This window comes from Oncorhynchus mykiss, chromosome 15 (assembly GCF_013265735.2).
Source record: "Oncorhynchus mykiss isolate Arlee chromosome 15, USDA_OmykA_1.1, whole genome shotgun sequence".
Lineage (NCBI taxonomy): Eukaryota > Metazoa > Chordata > Actinopteri > Salmoniformes > Salmonidae > Oncorhynchus > Oncorhynchus mykiss.
In genome coordinates this window covers 64,481,440-64,506,485 of record NC_048579.1, presented here as the reverse complement: position 1 = coordinate 64,506,485, position 25,046 = coordinate 64,481,440, and the positions used below count along the sequence as shown (strand labels likewise).

Sequence of the window (25,046 nt, the reverse complement as noted above, 5' to 3'; positions counted from 1 at the left end):
GTGAAAGTTTATTCCACCTAGCTATGAACACAAACAAGGAAAAACAGATACACATTGTCAGCTTGCATGATTTAAACATACATTTTTGTGTTGTAACATGATGCACTGAAGGACTGGATACTTTTGTCATTGAATTTTCCTATTCCTTTCAGAAATGGAGTCCTGGCCAGGTTTGTGGCCACTGATGGAGGAATCACTCGCATTTATCCCAAGAGGTATTCCTCAAGTTGATATGTGATGTTTTATCTCTCTATCTCCTTTTCTCTCTCTTCTCTCTCTCAGCTCTCTCTCTCCTCTCTCTCTCTTCTCTCTCTCTCTCGTCTCTCTCTCTTGCCTCTCTCTCTATCATCTCTCTCTCAGCTCTCTTCCTCTCTCTCTCTCTCTCTCTCTCTCTCTTTCTGACTCTCTCAGCTATCTCTCTCTCTTTTTGACTCTCTCAGCTATCTCTTGTCTCTCTCTCTCTCTCTCAGCTCTGTCTCTCTCAGCTCTCTCTCTCTTTCAGCTCTCTCTCTCTCTATCCATTGTTCTAATGATGATAACTACCTATAAAGCTTCATGTAGAGCAGTTCAACCTGATCAGTAATTTACATTCAGTATATTATGTTCTGTAGGAATGTTTGCTCACTTGATAAGTCTGTAGTATTCATGTTGATGCAGCTGAGTATGTGTGTGTTTTTCAGTGCTGGACTAGACTGGACAGAGGACCCTGAGACATACGAGTCAAGCTTCTATAAGAGAAGTCTGGACAATGACATCTACATCTTCACACCAACACCCTACCAAGAGGACACCAACAGTAAGTCAAGGGAGTGTGTGTATGTATGTGTCTGTCTGTCTGTCTGTCTGTCTGTCTGTCCGTCTGTCCGTCTTTCCGTCTGTCCGTCTTTCCTTCCTTCCTTCCTAACTGACCATTTCTGTTCCCTCTCTTGTCTCAGTGACTGAGGACTCAGTCCTGGTGAGCAGAGCAGTGAACCTGGACATTGATGGAGTCAGACTCAAACCAGCAGGTAAGGACTCTACATACCAGGGTCATGTTTAATTGGGCGCACAACCGTACATTAAAAAAAAACATTTGCAACGGAAAACATCAAAATAATGTCCATGTAGTCCCCCTTCAGGGACTTGTTTCTGTCCAGAGCATAAAAGGTTGTGGTGGATGTTTAGTTCACACCATAATGGAACTGTAATGCTGTGGTGGTTGTTTAGTTCACACCATAATGGAACTGTAATGTTGTGGTGGTTGTTTAGTTCACACCACAATGGAACTGTAATGTTGTGGTGGTTGTTTAGTTCACACCATAATGGAACTGTAATGTTGTGCTGGTTGTTTAGTTCACACCATAATGGAACTGTAATGTTGTTTAGTTCACACCATAATGGAACTGTAATGTTGTTTAGTTCACACCACAATGGAACTGTAATGTTGTGGTGGTTATTTAGTTCACACCATAATGGAACTGTAATGTTGTGGTGGTTGTTTAGTTCACACCATAATGGAACTGTAATGGTGTGGTGGATGTTTAGTTCAGTCTATAGTGGAAGTGTAATGTTGTGGTGGTTGTTTAGTTCACACCATAATGGAACTGTAATGTTGTGGGGGTTGTTTAGTTCACACCATAATGGAACTGTAATGGTGTGGTGGATGTTTAGTTCAGTCTATAGTGGAACTGTAATGTTGTGGTGGTTGTTTAGTTCACACCATAATGGAACTGTAATGTTGTGGTGGTTGTTTAGTTCACACCATAATGGAACTGTAATGTTGTGGGGGTTGTTTAGTTCACACCATAATGGAACTGTAATGGTGTGGTGGATGTTTAGTTCAGTCTATAGTGGAACTGTAATGTTGTGGTGGTTGTTTAGTTCACACCATAATGGAACTGTAATGTTGTGGTGGTTGTTTAGTTCACACCATAATGGAACTGTAATGTTGTGGTGGTTGTTTAGTTCACACCATAATGGAACTGTAATCATGTGGTGGATGTTTAGTTCAGTCTATAGTGGAACTGTAATGTTGTGGTGGTTGTTTAGTTCTCACCATAATGGAACTGTAATGTTGTGGTGGTTGTTTAGTTCACACCATAATGGAACTGTAATGTTGTGGTGGTTGATTAGTTCACACCATAATGGAACTGTAATGTTGTGGTGGTTGTTTAGTTCACACCATAATGGAACTGTAATGTTGTGGTGGTTGTTTAGTTCACACCATAATCGAACTGTAATCATGTGGTGGTTGTTTAGGAACTGTAATGTTGTGGTGGTTGTTTAGTTCACACCATAATGGAACTGTAATGTTGTGGTGGTTGTTTAGTTCACACCACAATGGAACTGTAATGTTGTGGTGGTTGTTAGGAACTGTAATGTTGTGGTGGTTGTTTAGTTCACACCATAATGGAACTGTAATGTTGTGGTGGTTGTTTAGTTCACACCATAATGGAACTGTAATGTTGTGGTGGTTGTTTAGTTCACACCACAATGGAACTGTAATGTTGTGGTGGTTGTTAGGAACTGTAATGTTGTGGTGGTTGTTTAGTTCACACCATAATGGAACTGTAATGTTGTGGTGGTTGTTTAGTTCACACCATAATGGAACTGTAATGTTGTGGTGGTTGTTTAGTTCACACCACAATGGAACTGTAATGTTGTGGTGGTTGTTGAGTTCATACCATAATGGAACTGTAATGTTGTGGTGGTTGTTTAGTTCACACCATAATGGAACTGTAATGTTGTGGTGGTTGTTTAGTTCACACCATAATGGAACTGTAATGTTGTGGTGGTTGTTTAGTTCACACCATAATGGAACTGTAATGTTGTGGTGGTTGTTTAGTTCACACCATAATGGAACTGTAATCATGTGGTGGATGTTTAGTTCAGTCTATAGTGGAACTGTAATGTTGTGGTGGTTGTTTAGTTCTCACCATAATGGAACTGTAATGTTGTGGTGGTTGTTTAGTTCACACCATAATGGAACTGTAATGTTGTGGTGGTTGATTAGTTCACACCATAATGGAACTGTAATGTTGTGGTGGTTGTTTAGTTCACACCATAATGGAACTGTAATGTTGTGGTGGTTGTTTAGTTCACACCATAATCGAACTGTAATCATGTGGTGGTTGTTTAGGAACTGTAATGTTGTGGTGGTTGTTTAGTTCACACCATAATGGAACTGTAATGTTGTGGTGGTTGTTTAGTTCACACCACAATGGAACTGTAATGTTGTGGTGGTTGTTAGGAACTGTAATGTTGTGGTGGTTGTTTAGTTCACACCATAATGGAACTGTAATGTTGTGGTGGTTGTTTAGTTCACACCATAATGGAACTGTAATGTTGTGGTGGTTGTTTAGTTCACACCACAATGGAACTGTAATGTTGTGGTGGTTGTTGAGTTCATACCATAATGGAACTGTAATGTTGTGGTGGTTGTTTAGTTCACACCATAATGGAACTGTAATGTTGTGGTGGTTGTTTAGTTCACACCATAATGGAACTGTAATGTTGTGGTGGATGTTTAGTTCAGTCTATAGTGGAACTGTAATGTTGTGGTGGTTGTTTAGTTCACACCATAATGGAACTGTAATGTTGTGGTGGTTGTTTAGTTCACACCACAATGGAACTGTAATGTTGTGGTGGTTGTTTAGTTCACACCACAATGGAACTGTAATGTTGTGGTGGTTGTTTAGGAACTGTAATGTTGTGGTGGTTGTTTAGTTCACACCATAATGGAACTGTAATGTTGTGGTGGTTGTTTAGTTCACACCATAATGGAACTGTAATGTTGTGGTGGTTGTTTAGTTCACACCATAATGGAACTGTAATGTTGTGGTGGTTGTTTAGTTCACACCATAATGGAACTGTAATGTTGTGGTGGTTGTTTAGTTCACACCACAATGGAACTGTAATGTTGTGGTGGTTGTTTAGGAACTGTAATGTTGTGGTGGTTGTTTAGTTCACACCATAATGGAACTGTAATGATGTGGTGGTTGTTGAGTTCACACCATAATGGAACTGTAATGTTGTGGTGGTTGTTTAGGAACTGTAATGTTGTGGTGGTTGTTTAGTTCACACCATAATGGAACTGTAATGTTGTGGTGGTTGTTTAGTTCACACCATAATGGAACTGTAATGTTGTGGTGGTTGTTTAGTTCACACCATAATGGAACTGTAATGTTGTGGTGGTTGTTTAGTTCACACCATAATGGAACTGTAATGTTTTGGTGGTTGTTTAGTTCACACCATAATGGAACTGTAGTGTTGTTTAGTTCACACCATAATGGAACTGTAATGTTGTGGTGGTTGTTTAGTTCACACCATAATGGAACTGTAATGTTGTTTAGTTCACACCATAATGGAACTGTAATGTTATTTAGTTCACACCATAATGGAACTGTAATGTTGTGGTTGTTGTTTAGTTCACACCATAATAGAACTGTAATGTTGTGGTGGTTGTTTAGTTCACACCATAATGGAACTGTAATGTTGTGGTGGTTGTTTAGTTCACACCACAATGGAACTGTAATGTTGTGGTGGTTGTTTAGTTCACACCATAATGGAACTGTAATGGTGTGGTGGATGTTTAGTTCAGTCTATAGTGGAACTGTAATGTTGTGGTGGTTGTTTAGTTCACACCATAATGGAACTGTAAATTTGTGGTGGTTGTTTAGTTCACACCATAATGGAACTGTAATGTTGTTTAGTTCACACCATAATGGAACTGTAATGTTGTTTAGTTCACACCATAATGGAACTGTAATGTTGTTTAGTTCACACCATAATGAAACTGTAATGTTGTTTAGTTCACACCATAATGGAACTGTAATGTTGTTTAGTTCACACCATAATGGAACTGTAATGTTGTTTAGTTCACACCACAATGGAACTGTAATGTTGTGGTGGATGTTTAGTTCACACCATAATGGAACTGTAATGTTGTTGTGGTTGTGTGCTTGATTGCAGTTGTGGGAGTGAAACTGGACATCAATACCTGGATGACCAACTTCATCAATGCTACTCTGAAGATGAACGTAAGTAGAGTGACGTTATTTCATAATGACTCTTAATTAACTCTTTGTGTCTGAAATGAAAACCGTTTCTTGTCTCTACAGTGTAAGGACGAGATCTGTGGTTGTCAGAGGAATGATGAGGTAAGATAATTTGATTGATTATACAGTTATATTAAATATGATTATTTGATTGGCGATAGAATTTTAAGACAAATACAACTATTGAATTAAGATGACTTGATTAAGCCTGCAAATAGTGATTGAGAATTATCCAATACTACCTCCCCTTATATGATGATGGTTTATCCCATTATCTCTATATGATTCCAGCATGTGGACTGTGTCATCCTGGATGATGGGGGATTCCTAGTCATGGCCAATCGGGATGAATACATCGGTCAGGTGAGTCACTCTCATCCGACTCTTATTCCATTGATATTACCTTGTTCAGCCGTACTCAACCCATAGTCAACACTGGCCCAACTCAAATCAACCTGATCCCGACTAAGTTTACCCAACATGTTCCAACCTTATACAACCTAACCCCATGTGCACTTCAACCCACTCAAACCCTATCTGAACCTAACTTCACCATACCCCCCCCCCCCCCCCCCCCCACACACACACACACACACACACACACACACACACACACACACACACTACACCCAGTGTGGGCCCCTCACCCTACCACTTGAATAAATGTTTTTCAGGCTGCAGGCCCCAATCAGGGTGTGCGCTGGATAAATCAGTCCCCTTTAGATGTTTGGCAGGAGCACTAAAAAACTAGGGTTCCTTGTTTGGAGAAGGCCGCTCGACCCTAAATCATGTTTCCTACAGGAGGTACGGCTCTCCCTCTCCAGGGGGTCCTGGCGGGTCCCAGCCGACAGATCTGTGACTGTTAATTCATTATTTGTGTTTTTCTACAGGGAAAGGGGAGACAGGTTTTTATAGAAGCATTGATTTATATTTCCTTATGACAGACGTGGTGAGCCATAACCAACTCTTTCTCAGAATCTTGGGGTTTCAGGGTCCAAAATGAGGGGAGTGGTGTGATTTTGGGGTTGCTCACCGCGACCTTGCATAGCGGAAGAGGAGGGCATTTTTTTGGTTCTAGCAGACACACACACACACACACACACACAAACTCACACACTATCACGTACGCTTGCTCTGACGTACGCACATACACCCGCACACACACATAAGGTGCTATCACACCGAAAGGGTGTCTAGACGTGCCACGACCACTTCCTCCATGTTCATTTAGGCTTCCTGGTATACTGTGTTAATTTGATTCAATTGAATCCCACTGCTACATATTAGCTGGGTGAGCCATGGGTGATTTACTGATTGTGTGTGATTGTGTGCGTGCGCGGGAGTACATGTGTGTGTGTGAGAGAGCACATTCATGTGTGCGTGTGTTTTAAAAATGTGTGTGTGTCCGAGTGCTCATGAGAGCTGAGATGACTTCACCAAGATTAAAGCGTTTGGGTTTTTAATCCTATCAACAAAAAAAATGCTAAGGAAATCCTTTTTGAAATGGTTAGCCACACTAGCCTATCAGCGAGGGTTATTTCTGGACTGGTCAGTCCTGGACAGGATTTTTACTCAAATCACCTGGGTTATACTCTGAGTGTACAAAACATGACATAGACTGACCAGGTCAATCCAGTTGAAAGCTATGATCCCTTATTGATGTCACCTGTTAAATCCACTTCAATCAGTGTAGATGAAGGGGAGGAGACAGGTTAAATGTGTGCCATTCAGAGGGTGAATGGGCAAGTCAAAATATTTAAGTGCCTTTGAATGGGGTATGGTAGTAGGTGCCAGACGCACCGATTTGAGTGTCCCGTGTGTATCAACGATGGTCCAACACCCAAAGAACATCCAGCCCACTTGACACAACTGTGGGAAGCATTGGCGTCAACGTGGGCCAGCATCCCTGTGGAATGCATGCGGCACCTTATAATCCATGCCCCCGACGAATTGAGGCTGTTCTGAGGGCAAAAGGAGGTGCAATTCAATATTAGGAAGTTGCTCTTAATGTTTTGTACACTCAGTGTATATCCGTCAATTATAAAGAGTGGCAGGTAGCCTAGTGGTTAGAGCTTTGGGCCAGTAAACGAAAGGTGGCTGGTTCAAATACCTGAACCAATAAGGTGAAAAACCTGTCGATGTGCCCTTGAGCAAGGCACTTAACCCTAATTTCTCCAGGGGCGCCGCACTACTATAGCCGACCCTTTAGAACAACACATTTCACTGCACCTATCTGTTTTATTTGTATTTATTTTCATAAATGTTATTATAAATGTTTATATGGGCACTGGGAACTCACAGGTGGTCGCAGATGTGTGGTGCGTGTGTGTGTGTGTGTGTTTTGTGTGTGTGTGTACGTCCAATGTATCTGCGTCAATCTGTGTGTGTTCATGTGCATAAGTGTCTGTTCTGCGTCCACTGGATCTTACATGTGCAATGCGCTTGCACATCCCCCCCCCCCCCCCCCCCCCCCCTACAGATCGGCCAGTTCTTCGGGATGATCGACCCTATCCTCATGGTCAACCTGGTCAACATGTCTCTGTTCACGCTCAACAAGACGTACGACTACCAGTCGGTCTGCGACCCCAAGAGGGAGAGCAAGGGGTCCGCGGCGGGCCTGCGCTCAGTCTACGTGGTGAGTTACATAAGCCAGAGACACACACACATACACACATACACACACACCGTCACCAAAGGACCAGAAATAACCATAAATACAGATTAGATGGACACCAGGGGAAATGCGGGATAACGAGTAAGAGCCGTTTGAGTAGTCAAAGGCCTCCTGAAAATAATGGATTAGTCAGAGTAATGTCTTTGGGTAACACTTGGAGTGGACTGAGTGTTAGGTGGCGCTAAGACTATTTTGAAGCTGTTGTAATATGGGATCTTAAAGGGGTATTGAACATTTGGAATAACAAGCCACAGAATTGTAGTTTAAAGTGATGGTTCACTCTAAAATCAAAACTTGTCAGATGTTTTTAGACGTCAAACGTAGTGCACGATCAAGGTGATATGTCTCAAGACATTTGTTGTGTAGATCTGGCTATTTGATAAGGTGATATGTCTCAAGACATTTGTTGTGTAGATCTGGCTATTTGATAAGGTGACATGTCTCAAGCCATTTGTTGTGTAGATCTGGCTATTTGATAAGGTGACATGTCTCAAGCCATTTGTTGTGTAGATCTGGCTATTTGATAAGGTGATATGTCTCAAGACATTTGTTGTGTAGATCTGGCTATTTGATAAGGTGATATGTCTCAAGACATTTGTTGTGTAGATCTGGCTATTTGATAAGGTGATATGTCTCAAGCCATTTGTTGTGTAGATCTGGCTATTTGATAAGGTGATATGTCTCAAGACATTTGTTGTGTAGATCTGGCTATTTGATAAGGTGATATGTCTCAAGCCATTTGTTGTGTAGATCTGGCTATTTGATAAGGTGATATGTCTCAAGACATTTGTTGTGTAGATCTGGCTATTTGATAAGGTGATATGTCTCAAGACATTTGTTGTGTAGTTCTGGCTATTTGATAAGGTGATCTGTCTCAAGCCATTTGTTGTGTAGATCTGGCTATTTGATAAGGTGATCTGTCTCAAGACATTTGTTGTGTAGATCTGGCTATTTGATAAGGTGATATGTCTCAAGACATTTGTTGTGTAGATCTGGCTATTTGATTAGGTGATATGTCTCAAGCCATTTGTTGTGTAGATCTGGCTATTTGATAAGGTGATCTGTCTCAAGCCATTTGTTGTGTAGTTCTGGCTATTTGATAAGGTGATATGTCTCAAGCCATTTGTTGTGTAGATCTGGCTATTTGATAAGGTGACATGTCTCAAGCCATTTGTTGTGTAGATCTGGCTATTTGATAAGGTGATATGTCTCAAGCCATTTGTTGTGTAGATCTGGCTATTTGATAAGGTGATATGTCTCAAGCCATTTGTTGTGTAGATCTGGCTATTTGATAAGGTGACATGTCTCAAGCCATTTGTTGTGTAGATCTGGCTATTTGATAAGGTGACATGTCTCAAGCCATTTGTTGTGTAGATCTGGCTATTTGATAAGGTGACATGTCTCAAGCCATTTGTTGTGTAGATCTGGCTATTTGATAAGGTGATATGTCTCAAGCCATTTGTTGTGTAGATCTGGCTATTTGATAAGGTGACATGTCTCAAGCCATTTGTTGTGTAGATCTGGCTATTTGATAAGGTGACATGTCTCAAGCCATTTGTTGTGTAGATCTGGCTATTTGATAAGGTGATATGTCTCAAGCCATTTGTTGTGTAGATCTGGCTATTTGATAAGGTGATATGTCTCAAGACATTTGTTGTGTAGATCTGGCTATTTGATAAGGTGATATGTCTCAAGCCATTTGTTGTGTAGATCTGGCTATTTGATAAGGTGATATGTCTCAAGCCATTTGTTGTGTAGATCTGGCTATTTGATAAGGTGACATGTCTCAAGCCATTTGTTGTGTAGATCTGGCTATTTGATAAGGTGATATGTCTCAAGCCATTTGTTGTGTAGATCTGGCTATTTGATAAGGTGACATGTCTCAAGCCATTTGTTGTGTAGATCTGGCTATTTGATAAGGTGATCTGTCTCAAGCCATTTGTTGTGTAGATCTGGCTATTTGATAAGGTGATATGTCTCAAGCCATTTGTTGTGTAGATCTGGCTATTTGATAAGGTGATCTGTCTCAAGCCATTTGTTGTGTAGTTCTGGCTATTTGATAAGGTGATATGTCTCAAGCCATTTGTTGTGTAGATCTGGCTATTTGATAAGGTGACATGTCTCAAGCCATTTGTTGTGTAGATCTGGCTACTTGATAAGGTGATATGTCTCAAGCCATTTGTTGTGTAGATCTGGCTATTTGATAAGGTGATATGTCTCAAGCCATTTGTTGTGTAGATCTGGCTATTTGATAAGGTGACATGTCTCAAGCCATTTGTTGTGTAGATCTGGCTATTTGATAAGGTGACATGTCTCAAGCCATTTGTTGTGTAGATCTGGCTATTTGATAAGGTGACATGTCTCAAGCCATTTGTTGTGTAGATCTGGCTATTTGATAAGGTGATATGTCTCAAGCCATTTGTTGTGTAGATCTGGCTATTTGATAAGGTGACATGTCTCAAGCCATTTGTTGTGTAGATCTGGCTATTTGATAAGGTGACATGTCTCAAGCCATTTGTTGTGTAGATCTGGCTATTTGATAAGGTGATATGTCTCAAGCCATTTGTTGTGTAGATCTGGCTATTTGATAAGGTGACATGTCTCAAGATATTTGTTGTGTAGATCTGACTATTTGATAAGGTGATCTTTCTCAAGCCATTTGTTGTGTAGTTCTGGCTATTTGATAAGGTGATCTGTCTCAAGCCATTTGTTGTGTAGTTCTGGCTATTTGATAAGGTGACATGTCTCAAGACATTTGTTGTGTAGTTCTGGCTATTTGATAAGGTGATCTGTCTCAAGCCATTTGTTGTGTAGATCTGGCTATTTGATAAGGTGACATGTCTCAAGCCATTTGTTGTGTAGATCTGGCTATTTGATAAGGTGATAAGTCCATGTTTAAAGCTATTTGTTGTGTAGATCTGGCTATTTGTGCGCGTCTTTCCCATTAGTTTGAGGCAATCTAATTTAAGGTATATACACATGTATCTTCATTTGGACAGTTTCTTGCAGCAGGAAAAAAAATCATGTATTTTTTTTATTTCACCTTTATTTAATTAACCAGGTAGGCTAGTTGGGGCTAGTTGAGAACAACTGCGACCTGGCCAAGATAAAGCTAAGCAGTTCGACACATACAACAACACAGAGTTACACATGGAATAAACAAACATACAGTCAATAACACAATATAAAAAGTCTATATACAGTGTGTGCAAATGAGGTGGGATAAGGGAGGTAAGGCAATAAATAGGCCATGGTGGCGAAGTAATTACAATATAGCAATTAAACACTGGAATGGTAGATCGGCAGAAATTGAATGTGCAAGTAGAGATACTGGGGTGCAAAGGAGCAAGATAAATTAATAAATACAGTATGGGGATGAGGTAGTTAGATGGGCTGTTTACAGATGGGCTATGTACAGGTGCAGTGATCTGTGAGCTGCTCTGACAGCTGGTGCTATTAAGCTAGTGAGGGAGATATGAGTCTCCAGCTTCAGTGATTTTTGCAGTTAGTTCCAGTCATTGGCAGCAGAAAACTGGAAGGAAAGGAGGCCAAAGGAAGAATTGGCTTTGGGGGTGACCAGTGACAAGACAATTTTAGATTTAATTTTGGATTGGAGATGCTTAATGTGAGTCTGGAAGGAGAGTTTATTTGTTAACCCTGCAGCAACAGGAAATGTGGATTAAAGTTCATGCACATTTTTGTAGTGGTTGATACATTTTTTGTTAGGACATAGTCTCACATTTTGAAAAAGAAATTACAAACTTTAGAGGCCTTTTTAAACCTACCTAATTTGTAATGGAAAATTCTCTGCAACAAAATATTGATAAAATTAAGATAGCACATCTAAAGCTGGATCTACACAACCAACAACGTTTGTGGTCTGTAGTCTTCTGACACACTTTTTGAGTGATCTATCACTTTAATTTAAAGTAATTTACAGAATTATTTAGGTCAATGTTGGGTCTAGATTTTTATCATACGTTTGTTAATTAACATACAGAATCTTTGTAGACTTTGATCTACATTTTCATTGTTACTGACAAATAGATTTTGACTACAAAAGTAGATCAAAGATGTAGATAATAGCTTTTGATTGGAATTTGATATGACTTTTAACATGGTTAGTTAGCTCCCCTTGATGACCAAACTCTATCAACCTGGAAAGAAAGGACACAGGCCTGAGTCACTAGACCAGAGCATTGCATGCTAATCATAATCAAAACAACATGGCTGTTTTTTCAGTCAAACCGGGAACCTACTTGTTGTTCCTTTTCACTTTGTAGATTTACACTAGCATCTGTTGTGGTGGGCTCTGTGCTAATTCCCTTCCAAAATCTTGTCTGGCTTGTCTGAGTCGGTGTCCGCGCACTTGGCAAATGCCTCGGCTCGAGACTCGCTTTGCCAGCACAATCAGGATGTTTAGAAAAGGTATAAGCCCAAGTTTAAAATGTGCTGTTTTACATGGAATGTTTAGTTATTGGGAGTTGTTTCGATTACCTGAAGTTACGCTTGGGCTTCACCATGTGAAAATATGTTTTTGTAATGTGTTTTGTAATACCCAACCTTTTTGTCCCTTGCAGCCCACCATAGCAGACATTTTGAACGTTGGATGGTTAGCATCAGCAGCAGCCTGGTGAGACCCAACTCTTGGTTCTTTAACACTGTTCCCAATGCAGATGTAAAAATACAGAGGCAGTCTGTGGGCCATCTGTGTAAGCATTCTACAGGTCCCAGAGCACTTTGTTTACACTAGCTCGCCTTCTGTCCTGATTTCATTCGCTGTGTGTCTTACAATATGTCCAATAAAATTAGATTTGTTTACAGGGAGGCTAACACATTGTCATATTTTTCCACACAAAGGCTTTTTGATTATGACATTTGCGGTTCTTTCGCTAAAAGCCAATAAACTCGCCATCTGAATGAAAATCTGTAAGAAATGTGGGTTGTGATGATACAGTATGTGAGTATTTTTCCTGTCACGGACAGAAGATTTGTTGGATGTTCTGTCAAGAGGTATTAATTTGTGTACTTTGATTCCCTACAGGTCGATACTACAGCAATTATTGGTTAGCATAGCATTCCCTAATTTCTTGCACGCAGGTGAGATTTCCGACTCTTCTAAAACATTTGTTTGAATTAGGTTGTTAAGTATGATCTCATAAAAAATCACGTTGTTATAAAATGCCCCTTTTCTATTTAGCTTGATGGGCCCTTAATAAAAGTATTGGCGCTGTTGTTATGAAAGCAATGACGGTATTCTCAGAGAATAGCAAGTTATTCATCAAGCAATGATGAGCTATGCCAGGAATATTAATTGAGAAATAACATTGTTCAAATGTAGATGGATTTCTGTATGTTTTGGCTACCAGAGCAACTGAACAGTAATTTGTCTTCTCAGAACTTGAGAATGTACACGGTGTGTTCTATGGACATAACCCCTACCTTGCTGGATCCTTGACAATCTGTTTGTTTGTTTGTGTGCGTGTGTTGTGCGCGTGCGTGTGTGCTGCATTTGTGTGCGCGTGCTGTGTGTTCCACAGCAGACACTGATGACGAAATACCTGACATGTCCAAGGAGAGCTGTATCACGGAGCAGACTCAATACTTCTATGACAACGAGGAAAAGTCCTTCAGAGGAACACTAGACTGTGAAAACTGCTCCAGGTGAGAGCTGTCATTCACTGCAACCTATTTTACACACTCCAGGGTCCTTTACAGTAGGGAGATTTTTTTTTTAATGGGTAGGCACTACCTAAACTTGTCCAATAACAACATAGTATTCCATTTTCCATTGCAAAACATTTTGGTATTGCGTACCCAACTGAACATAACCTTGGTAAAACCTCATCAACAATCCTCTGGAACTGCCACACAGAGCACGAGATGGAACTTCACTCAACATTCTAGTTCTCTCCTTTAGTTAATACTATCAAAATGTCCCTTTAATTTGGGAATTGTGATCAAATCAATACAATATTACCCACTTTCAATGCAACAAACCGAAACAAAACTAATTATGCAAGAGATTTTCTTGTAGGAAGAGCGCATTGGAGTACGATTCTATTGCATTGACATGCACGACTCAGGTCCACACTCTATTCTACGGTGCGGCATAACCAATCAGAACTGCAGTAGAATCAGACATATGCAAATAGACCTTTGCCATATATGGATCTGTGCCGTTCACTTTCGACTGGACTGTGCTTACAGCATGAGAGGTTGGGAGTAGATACGCTTGTTTTGAGATCAAAGCATCATTTGTCTGATTCTCTGTAATAATGGTATGGAAATAAAAAAGCATTTTATTTTGTTAAGTGGTTTCTTGCATCAAACAATACATTTTCAGTCACCTTGTATGAAGGGCAAGTGGATAAACAGGTTCATGTCAAGTCCTGCGTGTTTTTTTACAAAAGTCTTATGGAATGTAGACCTACATTGAACACCACACATTGGCTGCTACTGTAGGCTGAATGATAGAACAGCTATTTCCATGTTAAAATGTTATGGGGTGCATTTTCTCCATTGTTTTTGATGGTAGACCACTCTGATAGGCCTACATTATGATCAAATAGCCACAGTAGCCTACTTGGCCACTGTTGAAACTGTAACTTAAAGCGAGTTCAGCCTCAGTGTTCACAATAAACACACACCAGATGTTGCACAGAAAGTTTGCGCTCAGCAGACCTGAAATTTGCTCAGTGCCAAAAGAAATTAGAGGGATCATTGCTCGTCACACTTATTATATATGAACCCACCAAGAGCCAAGTACAACTCTACCTCAATAGAATACATTATTCTATGTGGCTCAGTGGGGAAAAGGCACTGGCTGATTGCTATCAGGCCTGCTCTAAACCAGCTGTGCAGATTCAAGACAGTGGAATGTGCTTGACCCATATTACCTCTGACAGTTTAGTTCCAATAATAGGGCATAGGATCCTATCTAAAGATGGTGCTGCCATACAATTGGTTTTAATGACTGTGTATACATCTGAAATGGCAATGTGGTAGTACACTACTTTTGGCTGTAGTACACTACTTTTGGCCAGGCTGGAAGGCACAGTGGGTTTAATGTTGGACGCAAAGAATCTTGGGAATCAGAACCCCTCAATTGACTACAAGCACCTTCATTCCCTCCACCCCACCACATAGCTAAATCACTGAGACTACAAACAACTTCTTCACACAGGTTATGTGCGATTTCATTCTAAAGTACTCTTGTTATATAGTCTTGGTGTGCTCTGCTTGTGGTCTGCTAGTACTCTGCTAGTGGTCTGCTAGTGGTCTGCTAGTGGCCTGCTAGTGCTCTGCTAATGGTCTGCTAGTGCTCTGCTAGTGGTCTGATAGTGCTGCTAGTGGTCTGCTAGTGCTCTGCTTGTGGTCTGCTAGTGCTCTGCTAGTGGTCTGCTGGTGGTCTGCCAGTGCTGCTAATGGTCTGCTAGTGCTCTGCTTGTGGTCTGCTAGTGGTCTGCTAGTGGTCTGCTGGTGCTGCTAGTAGTCTGCTAGTGGTCTGCTAGTGCTCTGCTAGTGCTCTGCTAGTGCGCTGCTAGTGCGCTGCTAGTGGTCTGCTAGTGCTCTGCTAGTGCTGCTAGTGGTCTGCTAGTGCTGCTAGTGGTCTGCTAGTGCTGCTAGTGGTCTGCTAGTGCTGCTAGTGGTCTGCTAGTGGTCTGCTAGTGCTGCTAGTGGTCTGCTAGTGCTGCTAGTGGTCTGCTAGTGCTCTGCTAGTGGTCTGCTAGTGCTGCTAGTGGTCTGCTAGTGCTCTGCTTGTGGTCTGTTAGTGGTCTGCTAGTGCTGCTAGTGGTCTGCTAGGGCTGCTAGTGGTCTGCTAGTGGTCTGCTAGTGCTCTGCTAGTGCTCTGCTAGTGGTCTGCTAGTGCTGCTAGTGGTCTGCTAGTGCTGCTAGTGGTCTGCTAGTGGTCTGCTAGTGGTCTGCTAGTGCTGCTAGTGGTCTGCTAGTGCTGCTATTGGTCTGCTAGTGGTCTGCTAGTGCTCTGCTAGGGCTCTGCTAGTGGTCTGCTAGTGCTGCTAGTGGTCTGCTAGTGCTCTGCTTGTGGTCTGCTAGTGGTCTGCTAGTGCTGCTAGTGGTCTGCTAGGGCTGCTAGTGGTCTGCTAGTGGTCTGCTAGTGCTCTGCTTGTGGTCTGCTAGTGGTCTGCTAGTGGTCTGCTAGTGCTGCTAGTGGTCTGCTGTGCTGCCAGTGCAATTGCACTCAACCGAATAAATCCGTCACTCTAATGACAAAGTGGAGTTCCCTGGGCCGAGGAGGTAGTAAACTCCACATGCCTTGAAGGTGAGGTAGAGTCAGTATGCTGCAAGGCAGACCACAATCTTGGCGGTGCGTTTGCTGTTTTAAGGCTCCCTCGTGCTGTCTAATGGGGTGCCTGCCGCACTGTGTTGCTGTGCATTAGCTTCGCATACGTCGCCAGTTAACAACCACCATAAAGAAGGTCAATTTTTGTCTAAACTCAAAACTGCCGGCCTGTGTTTCCGCTATGGTCTGCTATGGTCTGAGGCCGGTGTAATTTAGGACTAGAGCTTGGACCATATATAAGCAGACAGTGTTGCCCTCACACCGACCCTTCAAGGTTGGATGCAGCTTATGTTTGGTAGGTCGACTCAACTCAACCCATTCAGACAATTATGTTCTCATTGGAACATACGGGTGTTTCACTTGAAATATAATTAGATTCCGGGAATCTTCCAACCGGGATTTCTGGAAAACATGTGAACATTAGGGAAAGTTTCAGGAATTTTTCAACCCTAGTCTTGTAGTACCCTGTCTTTCCCAATGCCATGTCTCATGGCATCTCCCCTGTGTCTTGTTTCTGTCTCGATCCAGGATGTTCCATGCTGAGAAGCTGTGGAAGACCAACCTGGTGTTCGTCATCGCCGACGCCAAGCTCACCTGCATGTCATGTGACCACAAGCCCTTAATACAGGCCGAGCAGCCTTGTATCCTTTAAACATACAGTCAATAGAGCACTAATGTTTAATATTGTAATACAGTAGTAATATATTCATGTCTAATGTAGTTGTGTAGTTCATCTGTACTACTTACAGTCTGTTAGTTCTAGTTTACTGGTCTTTGTATATACAGTGACTCTTCTTAAAATAATCACATCTAACTAGATTATTATTTGTTTAATTATTAAAAGGTGTACAGTTGTACAGGTTTTTTCTTTTATCCTACTGGTCCCTATATTCTTGACTTTTACAAGCAGAGTACAATATTTTTCATATTCCTCAATGGATCAGAACTTCCTCTATGGCTAAGTGAAACTCAGACCTGTACTGACTGACTGGCTTCTCTCTCTGTTACAGATGAACCAAACTCAGACCTGTACTGACTCAGTCTCCTGTCTCTCTCTCTGTGTTGCTGTTGAACCAAACTCAGACCTGTACTGACTCAGTCTCCTGTCTCTCTCTGTGGATGTTGAACCAAACTCAGACCTGTACTGACTCAGTCTCCTGTCTCTCTCTGTGGCTGTTGAACCAAACTCAGACCTGTACTGACTCAGTCTCCTGTCTCTCTCTGTGGCTGTTGAACCAAACTCAGACCTGTAATGACTCAGTCTCCTGTCTCTCTCTGTGGCTGTTGAACCAAACTCAGACCTGTAATGACTCAGTCTCCTGTCTCTCTCTGTGGCTGTTGAACCAAACTCAGACCTGTACTGACTCAGTCTCCTGTCTCTCTCTATGGCTGTTGAACCAAACTCAGACCTGTACTGACTCAGTCTCCTGTCTCTCTCTGTGGCAGATGATAGCGAAGGCTAATCCACTCTGAAAGGCTTACAATCAAATCCATCATATCCCCTCCAACACACCAGGGCTGTAGCCAATTATACAAGGAGCCTAATGAAAATTCACATAAATTCAAAATGGCAGCCAAAAGGGTTTCAGGGGAGACTATTTGATTTGCTCCAAAAATGACGTGGTTTTTCCATGTCTTTCTGAAAGCATCTGTTCCGATTGTTCTTTCACATTTCGATTAGTGTTATAGCTTGATATTTAATTTGATATGGTAATTTACTTCAATCCAAAGTGGATAGTGATACAGATTGGGTATGTGTGGCCACAAAGTGGGTTACATACAGCCATAGAGATACAATATAATAGTGTTCCATTTAATTCTGTGCCCACAATATCTGGTGATGCAAGTACTACACTGAACAAAAATATAAACGCAACATGCAAACATTTAAAATATTTTACTGAGTTATAAGAGCCCTAATCTATGGATTTCACATGACTGAGAATACAGATATGCATCTGTTGGTCACAAATACCTGTGGGGTGGATCAAAAAACCAGTCAGTATCTGGTGTGACCACTGTTTGCCTCATGCAGCATGACACATCTCCTTCGCATAGAGTTGATCAGGCTGTTGATTGTGGCCTGTGGAATGTTGTCCCACTCCTCTTCAATGACTGTGCAAAGTTGCTAGATGTTGGCGGGAACTGTAATACACTGTCACACACGTCGATCCAGAGCATCTCAAACATGCTCAATGGGTGACATGTATGGTGAGTATGCAGGCCATGGAAAAGCTAGGACATTTTCAGCTTCCAGTTATTGTGTACAGATCCTTGTGATGTGGGGCCGTGCATTTTCATACTGAAACATGAGGTGATGGCAGGTGATGAATGGCACGACAATGGGCCTCAGGATCTCGTCACCGTATCTCTGTGTATTCAAATTGCCATCGATAAAATGCAATTGTGCTCATTGTCCATAGCTTGAGCCTTCCCATACCATAACCCCACCTCCACCATTGGGCACTCTGTTCACAACGTTGACATCAACAAACATCAGTCTGCTATCTTTCCGGTACAGTTGAAACCGGTATTCATCTGTGAAGAACCCACTTCTCCAGTGTGCCAGTGACCATCGAAGGTGAACCTTTGCCCACTGAAGTCAGTTACAATGCTGAACTGCAGTCAGGTCAAGACCCTGGTGAGGATGACGAGCACGCAGATGACATTCCTGCAGTCATCATGACAGTTGCACGCTCCCTCAAAACTTGAGACATCAGTGGCATTGTGTTGTGTGGCAAAACTGCACATATTAGAGTGCCCCCAGCACTAAGTGCACCTGGATAATGATCATGCTGTTTAGTCAGCTTCTTGATATGCCACACCTGTCAGATGAATAGATTATCTTGGCAGAGGAGAAATGCTCACTAACAGGGATCTAAACAAATTTGTGCACACAGTTTGAGAGAAATAAGCTTTTTGTTGGAACATTTATGGGATAACTTATTTCAGTTTATGAAACATGGGACCAACACTTTTCACATGTTGCGTGTCTATTTTTGTTCAGTAGATATATTCTAGCCAATTGAGCTACCAGAACCAATGGTTTATTTCCTAAATGGGTTGATGTAGCTGAGGGACCAGACCCATGTGAAATGGCTGAGAAACCAAGGTTCCGAAAAGGTCCAGATGCCTGTTTCGACAACAACGAGAGGGTAGGTCACGTCATTATTTTGTCATCCTCTGTGTTTAAAAATGGCAACCGTCAAATGTAACGTCACAATGTCAAAACTCACAATACACTAATATGTTTTCACAATGCATGTGCTTTTCTCAATGTGCATAGTTCTCTTGTTAATGTTCCATCTTTTACTCAAAATGGCTGCCTCTTTCTCTATTCTTGTCTTTGGATTACTGTATGTGCAGAGATTTCCCACACAAATACAAGTTATTGCCAGGTATTGACATACTGCACTGTATGGTTCAACAGTAAGCAAATATGTAGTGTAAATGACTAAAATCCTTTGTGTGTGAAATCTCTGCACTTGAATGCTTTGGTTTGTTTTTCAGACTCGTCTTATCCCAGTGGCAAACCTTTTGGTTTCTCAAAGTTTCATGATGGTGTTAACATCTTCTGCTTGCACTCTTTCTATTTATTACACACACACACACACACACACACACACACACACACACACACACACACACACACACACACACACACACACACACACACACACACACCTAGATGCTTCTCTCTGTTTCTCTCTCTTCACCTTTCCACAAAGTGTTCTGTTTTCTCCGTTCTTCTGCCCATTCACTTTGCACATGGACTTTCTAACTGCTAACTGTGGAATGTTTGCTGCATGACTTTCTCTTTCTCTCTGTTTCTGTTTCTTTCCTGCTCTTTGATTGGCTGTTGATGGTTAGGATGAGCACATGTGCCCGACGAGCGCAGGCTCTCCATTGGCCTCCTCTCTGCTCATGTTACTGCCGCCACTGTTCATGTGCTGTCTCGGGTCAGTCCCATCAAGCACTCTCTCTCTCTCTCTCTCTCTCTCTCTCTCTCTCTCTCTCTCTCTCTCTCTCTCTCTCGCTCTCTCTCTCTCTCTCTCTCTCTCTTTTTCTCTCTCTCTCTCTCTTTTTCTCTGTATCATACTATGTATTTCTTTCCATCTCTCTTTATCGGTCTGTTTGTCTACTGACGTGTTTACTAATCTAGATGCTAGCTAACGCAGGCCCTTGCTTCCTAATTTAACTAACAAATTCTTATTTATTTTATGATGTAGAAAATGATACATGTCTGAAAATGTTTTGTTATTACGCTCCACTCTATAGAGCTGTACAGATTATCAGACATCAGAGAATCCGACATGGATTATTCCATACTCAGATTACAATTATTCCATACATACCCCAATCTCTATTCAATGTGGATATGCAGTCTAGTACCATTATACCTTGCTATTATGTCATCAAACATACAGTAGCTTTATGAATATGTAAGACATACTGGGCTGTTGTACCCCTACTGAACCAATTATCTTTTAGTCAGCAGGGTTGTGTCTGTCACTAACTTGTCCCCCTGCCACCTTCCTCCCTGCCACCTTCCTCCTCCCCTCTTGTTGCCGTGGTCACAGGAGGAGGACTTTGACTGTGGTGGGGCGTCCGCTCTGAGCCCGTCCCTGTTGGCCATGGTGGCGCTGCAGCTGGCCCTGCTCTGGCTCCTGGCCGGCTCAACTCACCACGCCGTCCCCTCGTGACCTCTGAAGACCTCGGTTGCCCCCGGCAACCGGCATGCAACGCCGCCTCAAAACGCCGAACGCTAAAACAAAAAAACATCTGAAACCACTTCCTGACAGATCTTCTTTTGGGATATTTGCGTTTTTTAAGGGTTTCGTTACATTTCTTCACCCAGGGGTGGGAGAAAGTGAGGAAAGTTAACATCGGCGGGATGTAAAATAAATTCTAAGCGAGAACTTTCATCCCTGACCCCTGACCCCTGGCTTTTCCCCTCCAGCCATCTGAGCTTCCAGCCATCTGAGCTAGGGAGATCGAGGTGATTGAGTGGTGAACTTTGACCTTTGTTTGGCTCGACGATGACAACCCTGCGAATGCTACAGGTTGGACTGCCTTACAGTGCCAGGGGGAAAGTGAAAGGACTGCCTCTTCATTTTGGGTTCCTTTTAGGTTTTTGGGGTTTTTTGTGATGTTCTAAAAGAGATCCCCGTTGATTTGTATTCAACACTGCCAGAAACAGTGCTGCCCTTCGCAACAGTCCCGTTGTGTTTGTCACAAAGTTATTTATTTATTTCTAAACCTTTTGCAGTGGCTTGTTACTCAGTATTGAAATGTGTGTTTGTTTTGTTCAAGTTGCAATAAGTTGTTTAATAGGAAGTCAGAAATCAGAATGTTTTTTATTTTACACTGGGGTGCTGTTGGCATTATTCTGTTCGTTTCAACTCCCATTTAAAAGTAGCAACACATTTACATTCACGCTGCTGTCCTTGTATAGATGTGGTGTACAACGATCATATTCATTCACATACATGTGGTCACATATGAACCCTTTTGCCCCCACTTACTATCTCCTGTTTGAAGTGATTGATCCCTTTCTGTTTGCGGTCAACCACTTCTCCCTCAACCTTGACCACAAATGGTCAATGTCGGGTCCTACCATCTTGGTATCTGGTCCCTCTGAACTAACCATCATTGCCAAAGAGCAATTGACCAATCAGGGCACCCCGGCTGGCCTCTAGTGCACTCATTGGTCTAATCTCTAGTGCCATGTTGATTCTTAGTCAGACAAACCCTTTAGCTTTATTTATTTGACTGTGTGGCTACTGACCTGAAGGAAACTTGATGTGTTTGGTATTTATTTGAATATATAAGTTTGTTTTTGTTTTTTATTAGGATGAAGGGCATAGCTGCATGCTAGTGTGTAATGTTGGCTTTAATGCCATTATTTTTTGATTGATTTCAATGCGTCAATGCAATGGATATAAAATGAAGAGAAAGAGTAGGAGGGATGTAGGAAATGTAGACTTGGTACATGACAGTTTATTTGTGCTTGCTCATGTCTCACTTCTTGATTTAAGTATCGTTGAATACGTGACTTGCAACTTCAAGGATCTGTCTTTCTCACAATGTTCTGCCCGCTATTGAAGAGAACATTTCCCCAAATCAAAAACCATTGCACCTCGTTGCAAAGTGAATTTCCCCCTCAAAACGTAAATTGCTTTAAGACCTATTGGAAATGTCTATCAATACACTCCAATCTAAATTCATTCATATCAGTGTGGATATCAGTCCTGTTGTACTTTCTTAGTTTTTGTGTGCCTTGTGGTTCTGGTACTTTAATAACTTTATGAATTAGAGATTCAAGACAGATTGACAATAGGATACTGTCTTTCTGAGTGTACTATACTATGGTATACACCTGCTAACTCATTTCCCCACAAGAACAGCTACCAACATACTACATGAGAAATAACAGAAATGTGCCTCGTTTTATTCAGGACCAAATCTGGACCCGTCAATCATCCTGGCCAAACGATGCAGTGGAATAACTTTGAGTGAAAGAGACATAAGGTTAAGTTTCTTTATTCAGCGTTGTGGAAAAACGGTTTTATTATCATGTCAGAATATCAACAATTCCTCTCTAAATGGATTGTATTCGTTTAATTTTTGAACATGGTTCACAAGAGGGACATGGTAGACATGCTGTGCTTTAAAAAAACATTTGTTTCTTTGTGATGCAATTCAGCTTGTTCGACTGGGACGTGATCTGATGGTCGATTTAGTGTCACTGATCTGTTGTAGAGAAAATATAGAGGAGTTCCTGGCACTGAATTGACCTCTTAAGCACTAAACAAGATCATTTCAGACAATCGATTCGATAACAATTGACAATCATAGTTTCCGATAACTTGCTTAAGACTAGTATTAGTAATACTTCATTGAATTAATTGCTGTAGATGAAAATGCAAACAACTGCCAAAACAGGGACTTTAAAGGAGCCTTGGGGTAATGTCAGAAACATTCACGCATTGTTTCCTTTGAAAACAGAGGCATATGGACTCAGGAAACCACATAGTCTATTCAGTGTAGAGTTGGGAAACTACATGATTACGCTGTGTGGTCTCTAGTGCCATTCAAATACTTCTCCCACACCTCATTATCATTGCTTAAATTATAATTACAAAGCGTTCTTACGTCAACCAGAATAAAATCCATCTGGACTTTTTCCATTTCTCTGAAACACTGAAGAGGAAGGGGACTTTTGTTATGATCCCAGTCTTAAGCTATGATTATTTGCCAATATGTTATGTGGCGAAACTCGAGTACCATCACCAAAGGCGGACTGCTGTCATGTCCGAAACTATACGAGTGGTCTGAGGTGACATTTAGGGTCCCGTATTGGTTGTTTCAATGTTCTGTGGGGAAACTAACTAACATCCTGTATTTAAGACCCTCAATATCTAAGAACATTCAAGAATATCAAGTGCCATAGGACTCTCTTTCTCTGTTTACCGGGAAACCTATTACTAACGTTTATGCAACGTTTAGGATTGAATAAGTGCAAATCTCATCTATTTTCCCTGTGTTGCATGATAATGCCATGATACTGTATCAGTGGCAGGCAATGAGATAAAGTACCCTCTTTCTTCTCCTGCTTTGGTGTGTATTGTTGGGATGGGAAGCATAATACTGTGGGTTTGTTGGGTGTCTGTTTATGATATGATAACGATACAGCTTCTACTGCCTTTCTCTTGAGGAGACAGCATTTGGTACCGCCCTGGTCTGAGTGAGCGCAGTGGCCTAGCGGTTACAGCATTGGGCCAGTAACCGAAATGTCACTGGTTCGAATGCACGAGCCGACAAGGTGAAAAATCGGTCAATTTGCCCTTGAGCAAGGCACTTAACCCTAATTTGCTCCAGGGGCGCTGTACTACTATGGCTGACCCTGTAAAACGACACAATTCACTGCAGCTCTCCGGTGTATGTGACAATACATATCTTTTCCTCTGTCACAGGTTGTCACATTCAAGACCAGACTAGACCCTTGGGAAATGGTGTCTGGTTATTTCATGCCACTCTAAGGGCTAAAATCAGATGCTGTCACCTCAGGAATAACATATTAGCAGAGTGATTGGATGTGTTTTTTGATGCTGTGGTGCTCTCTGTGTGGATTGTGTGGGTTATGCTTTTTCTGGACTCTTTTTTTGTTATCATGAACTCTCAGTGTGTTTTAAGGGGAGTGTTCCATGCCTACAACACTATGTCAGGCTATTGGTGGGACCGCCCCCCAATCTTTCTCTGCCAGCGTTTTCATGGCAGACCATTGGTGGACATGTCCACTAATCTCCCCTTGTCAGACTCCTTTTTGACAGGCTATTGGTGGGCCTCCGCGTCAATCTCCCTTGATTGTGCTTTTAAGATGTTACACTTTTGTGGAACTTGATTCACCTGAATCAGTCATGTATAAATTTGTACGATACTGTTATTATTCTCGGACGAAAGAAAGAAAATAGTAATGTTTATAATCCTGGAAAATGCTTATTCATGTGCAAATACAGTATATTCAGAATAAAACTTTCTCATTAGCTATTGAATGGTGTCCTCTTGCAGTTCTGGGCCCTTTCCTCCCCAACCCAGATTGACTTACTGTTACTGTAACGTTGCCAAAACACATTTCCCACTTTTCCCCACAATGTGTGTGAGAAACTGAAAGAAGCTGCAGTCTGCTATCCCAGTGTCCCCCAGTGACTCCCACCGGCCAATCAGCGATGAGAATTGAGGCCGGGCCAACAACAACATCCAGGAAGTGAAAGTGAAGAATATCTATATCTCTCTGTGGTTATGACACTGAATTTGCTTAACGGACACATTTACAGTTGAAATTGGAAGTTTACATACACATAAGCCAAATACATTTAAACTCAGTTTTTCACAATTCCTGACATTTAATCCTAGTAATAATTCCCTGTATTAGATCAGTTAGGATCACCACTTTATTTTAAGAATGGGAAATGTCCGAATAATAGTAGAGAGAGTGATTTTATTTCAGCTTTTATTTCTTTCATCACAT

General features: G+C 41.6%; 1 protein-coding gene across 3 annotated transcripts in view; it reads left to right on the top strand.

Annotated features, from left to right (window-relative positions):
- The window catches only part of LOC110499867 (voltage-dependent calcium channel subunit alpha-2/delta-1), a 154,587-nt gene extending 130,017 nt beyond the window's left edge, over positions 1–24,570 (top strand). For all 3 annotated transcript variants that reach the window (XM_036944954.1, XM_036944953.1, XM_036944952.1), the window contains 13 exons: positions 153–215; positions 681–796; positions 936–1,007; positions 4,951–5,018; positions 5,100–5,138; positions 5,328–5,399; positions 7,516–7,671; positions 12,291–12,343; positions 12,755–12,810; positions 13,251–13,374; positions 16,544–16,656; positions 19,088–19,170; positions 20,596–24,570. In XM_036944954.1, the coding sequence (XP_036800849.1) occupies positions 153–215; positions 681–796; positions 936–1,007; positions 4,951–5,018; positions 5,100–5,138; positions 5,328–5,399; positions 7,516–7,671; positions 12,291–12,343; positions 12,755–12,810; positions 13,251–13,374; positions 16,544–16,656; positions 19,088–19,170; positions 20,596–20,718 (1,138 nt within the window). In that variant the 3' untranslated portion in view covers positions 20,719–24,570. The remainder of the gene's footprint in view (positions 1–152; positions 216–680; positions 797–935; positions 1,008–4,950; positions 5,019–5,099; positions 5,139–5,327; positions 5,400–7,515; positions 7,672–12,290; positions 12,344–12,754; positions 12,811–13,250; positions 13,375–16,543; positions 16,657–19,087; positions 19,171–20,595) is intronic.
- Positions 24,571–25,046: the final 476 nt, after the last annotated feature.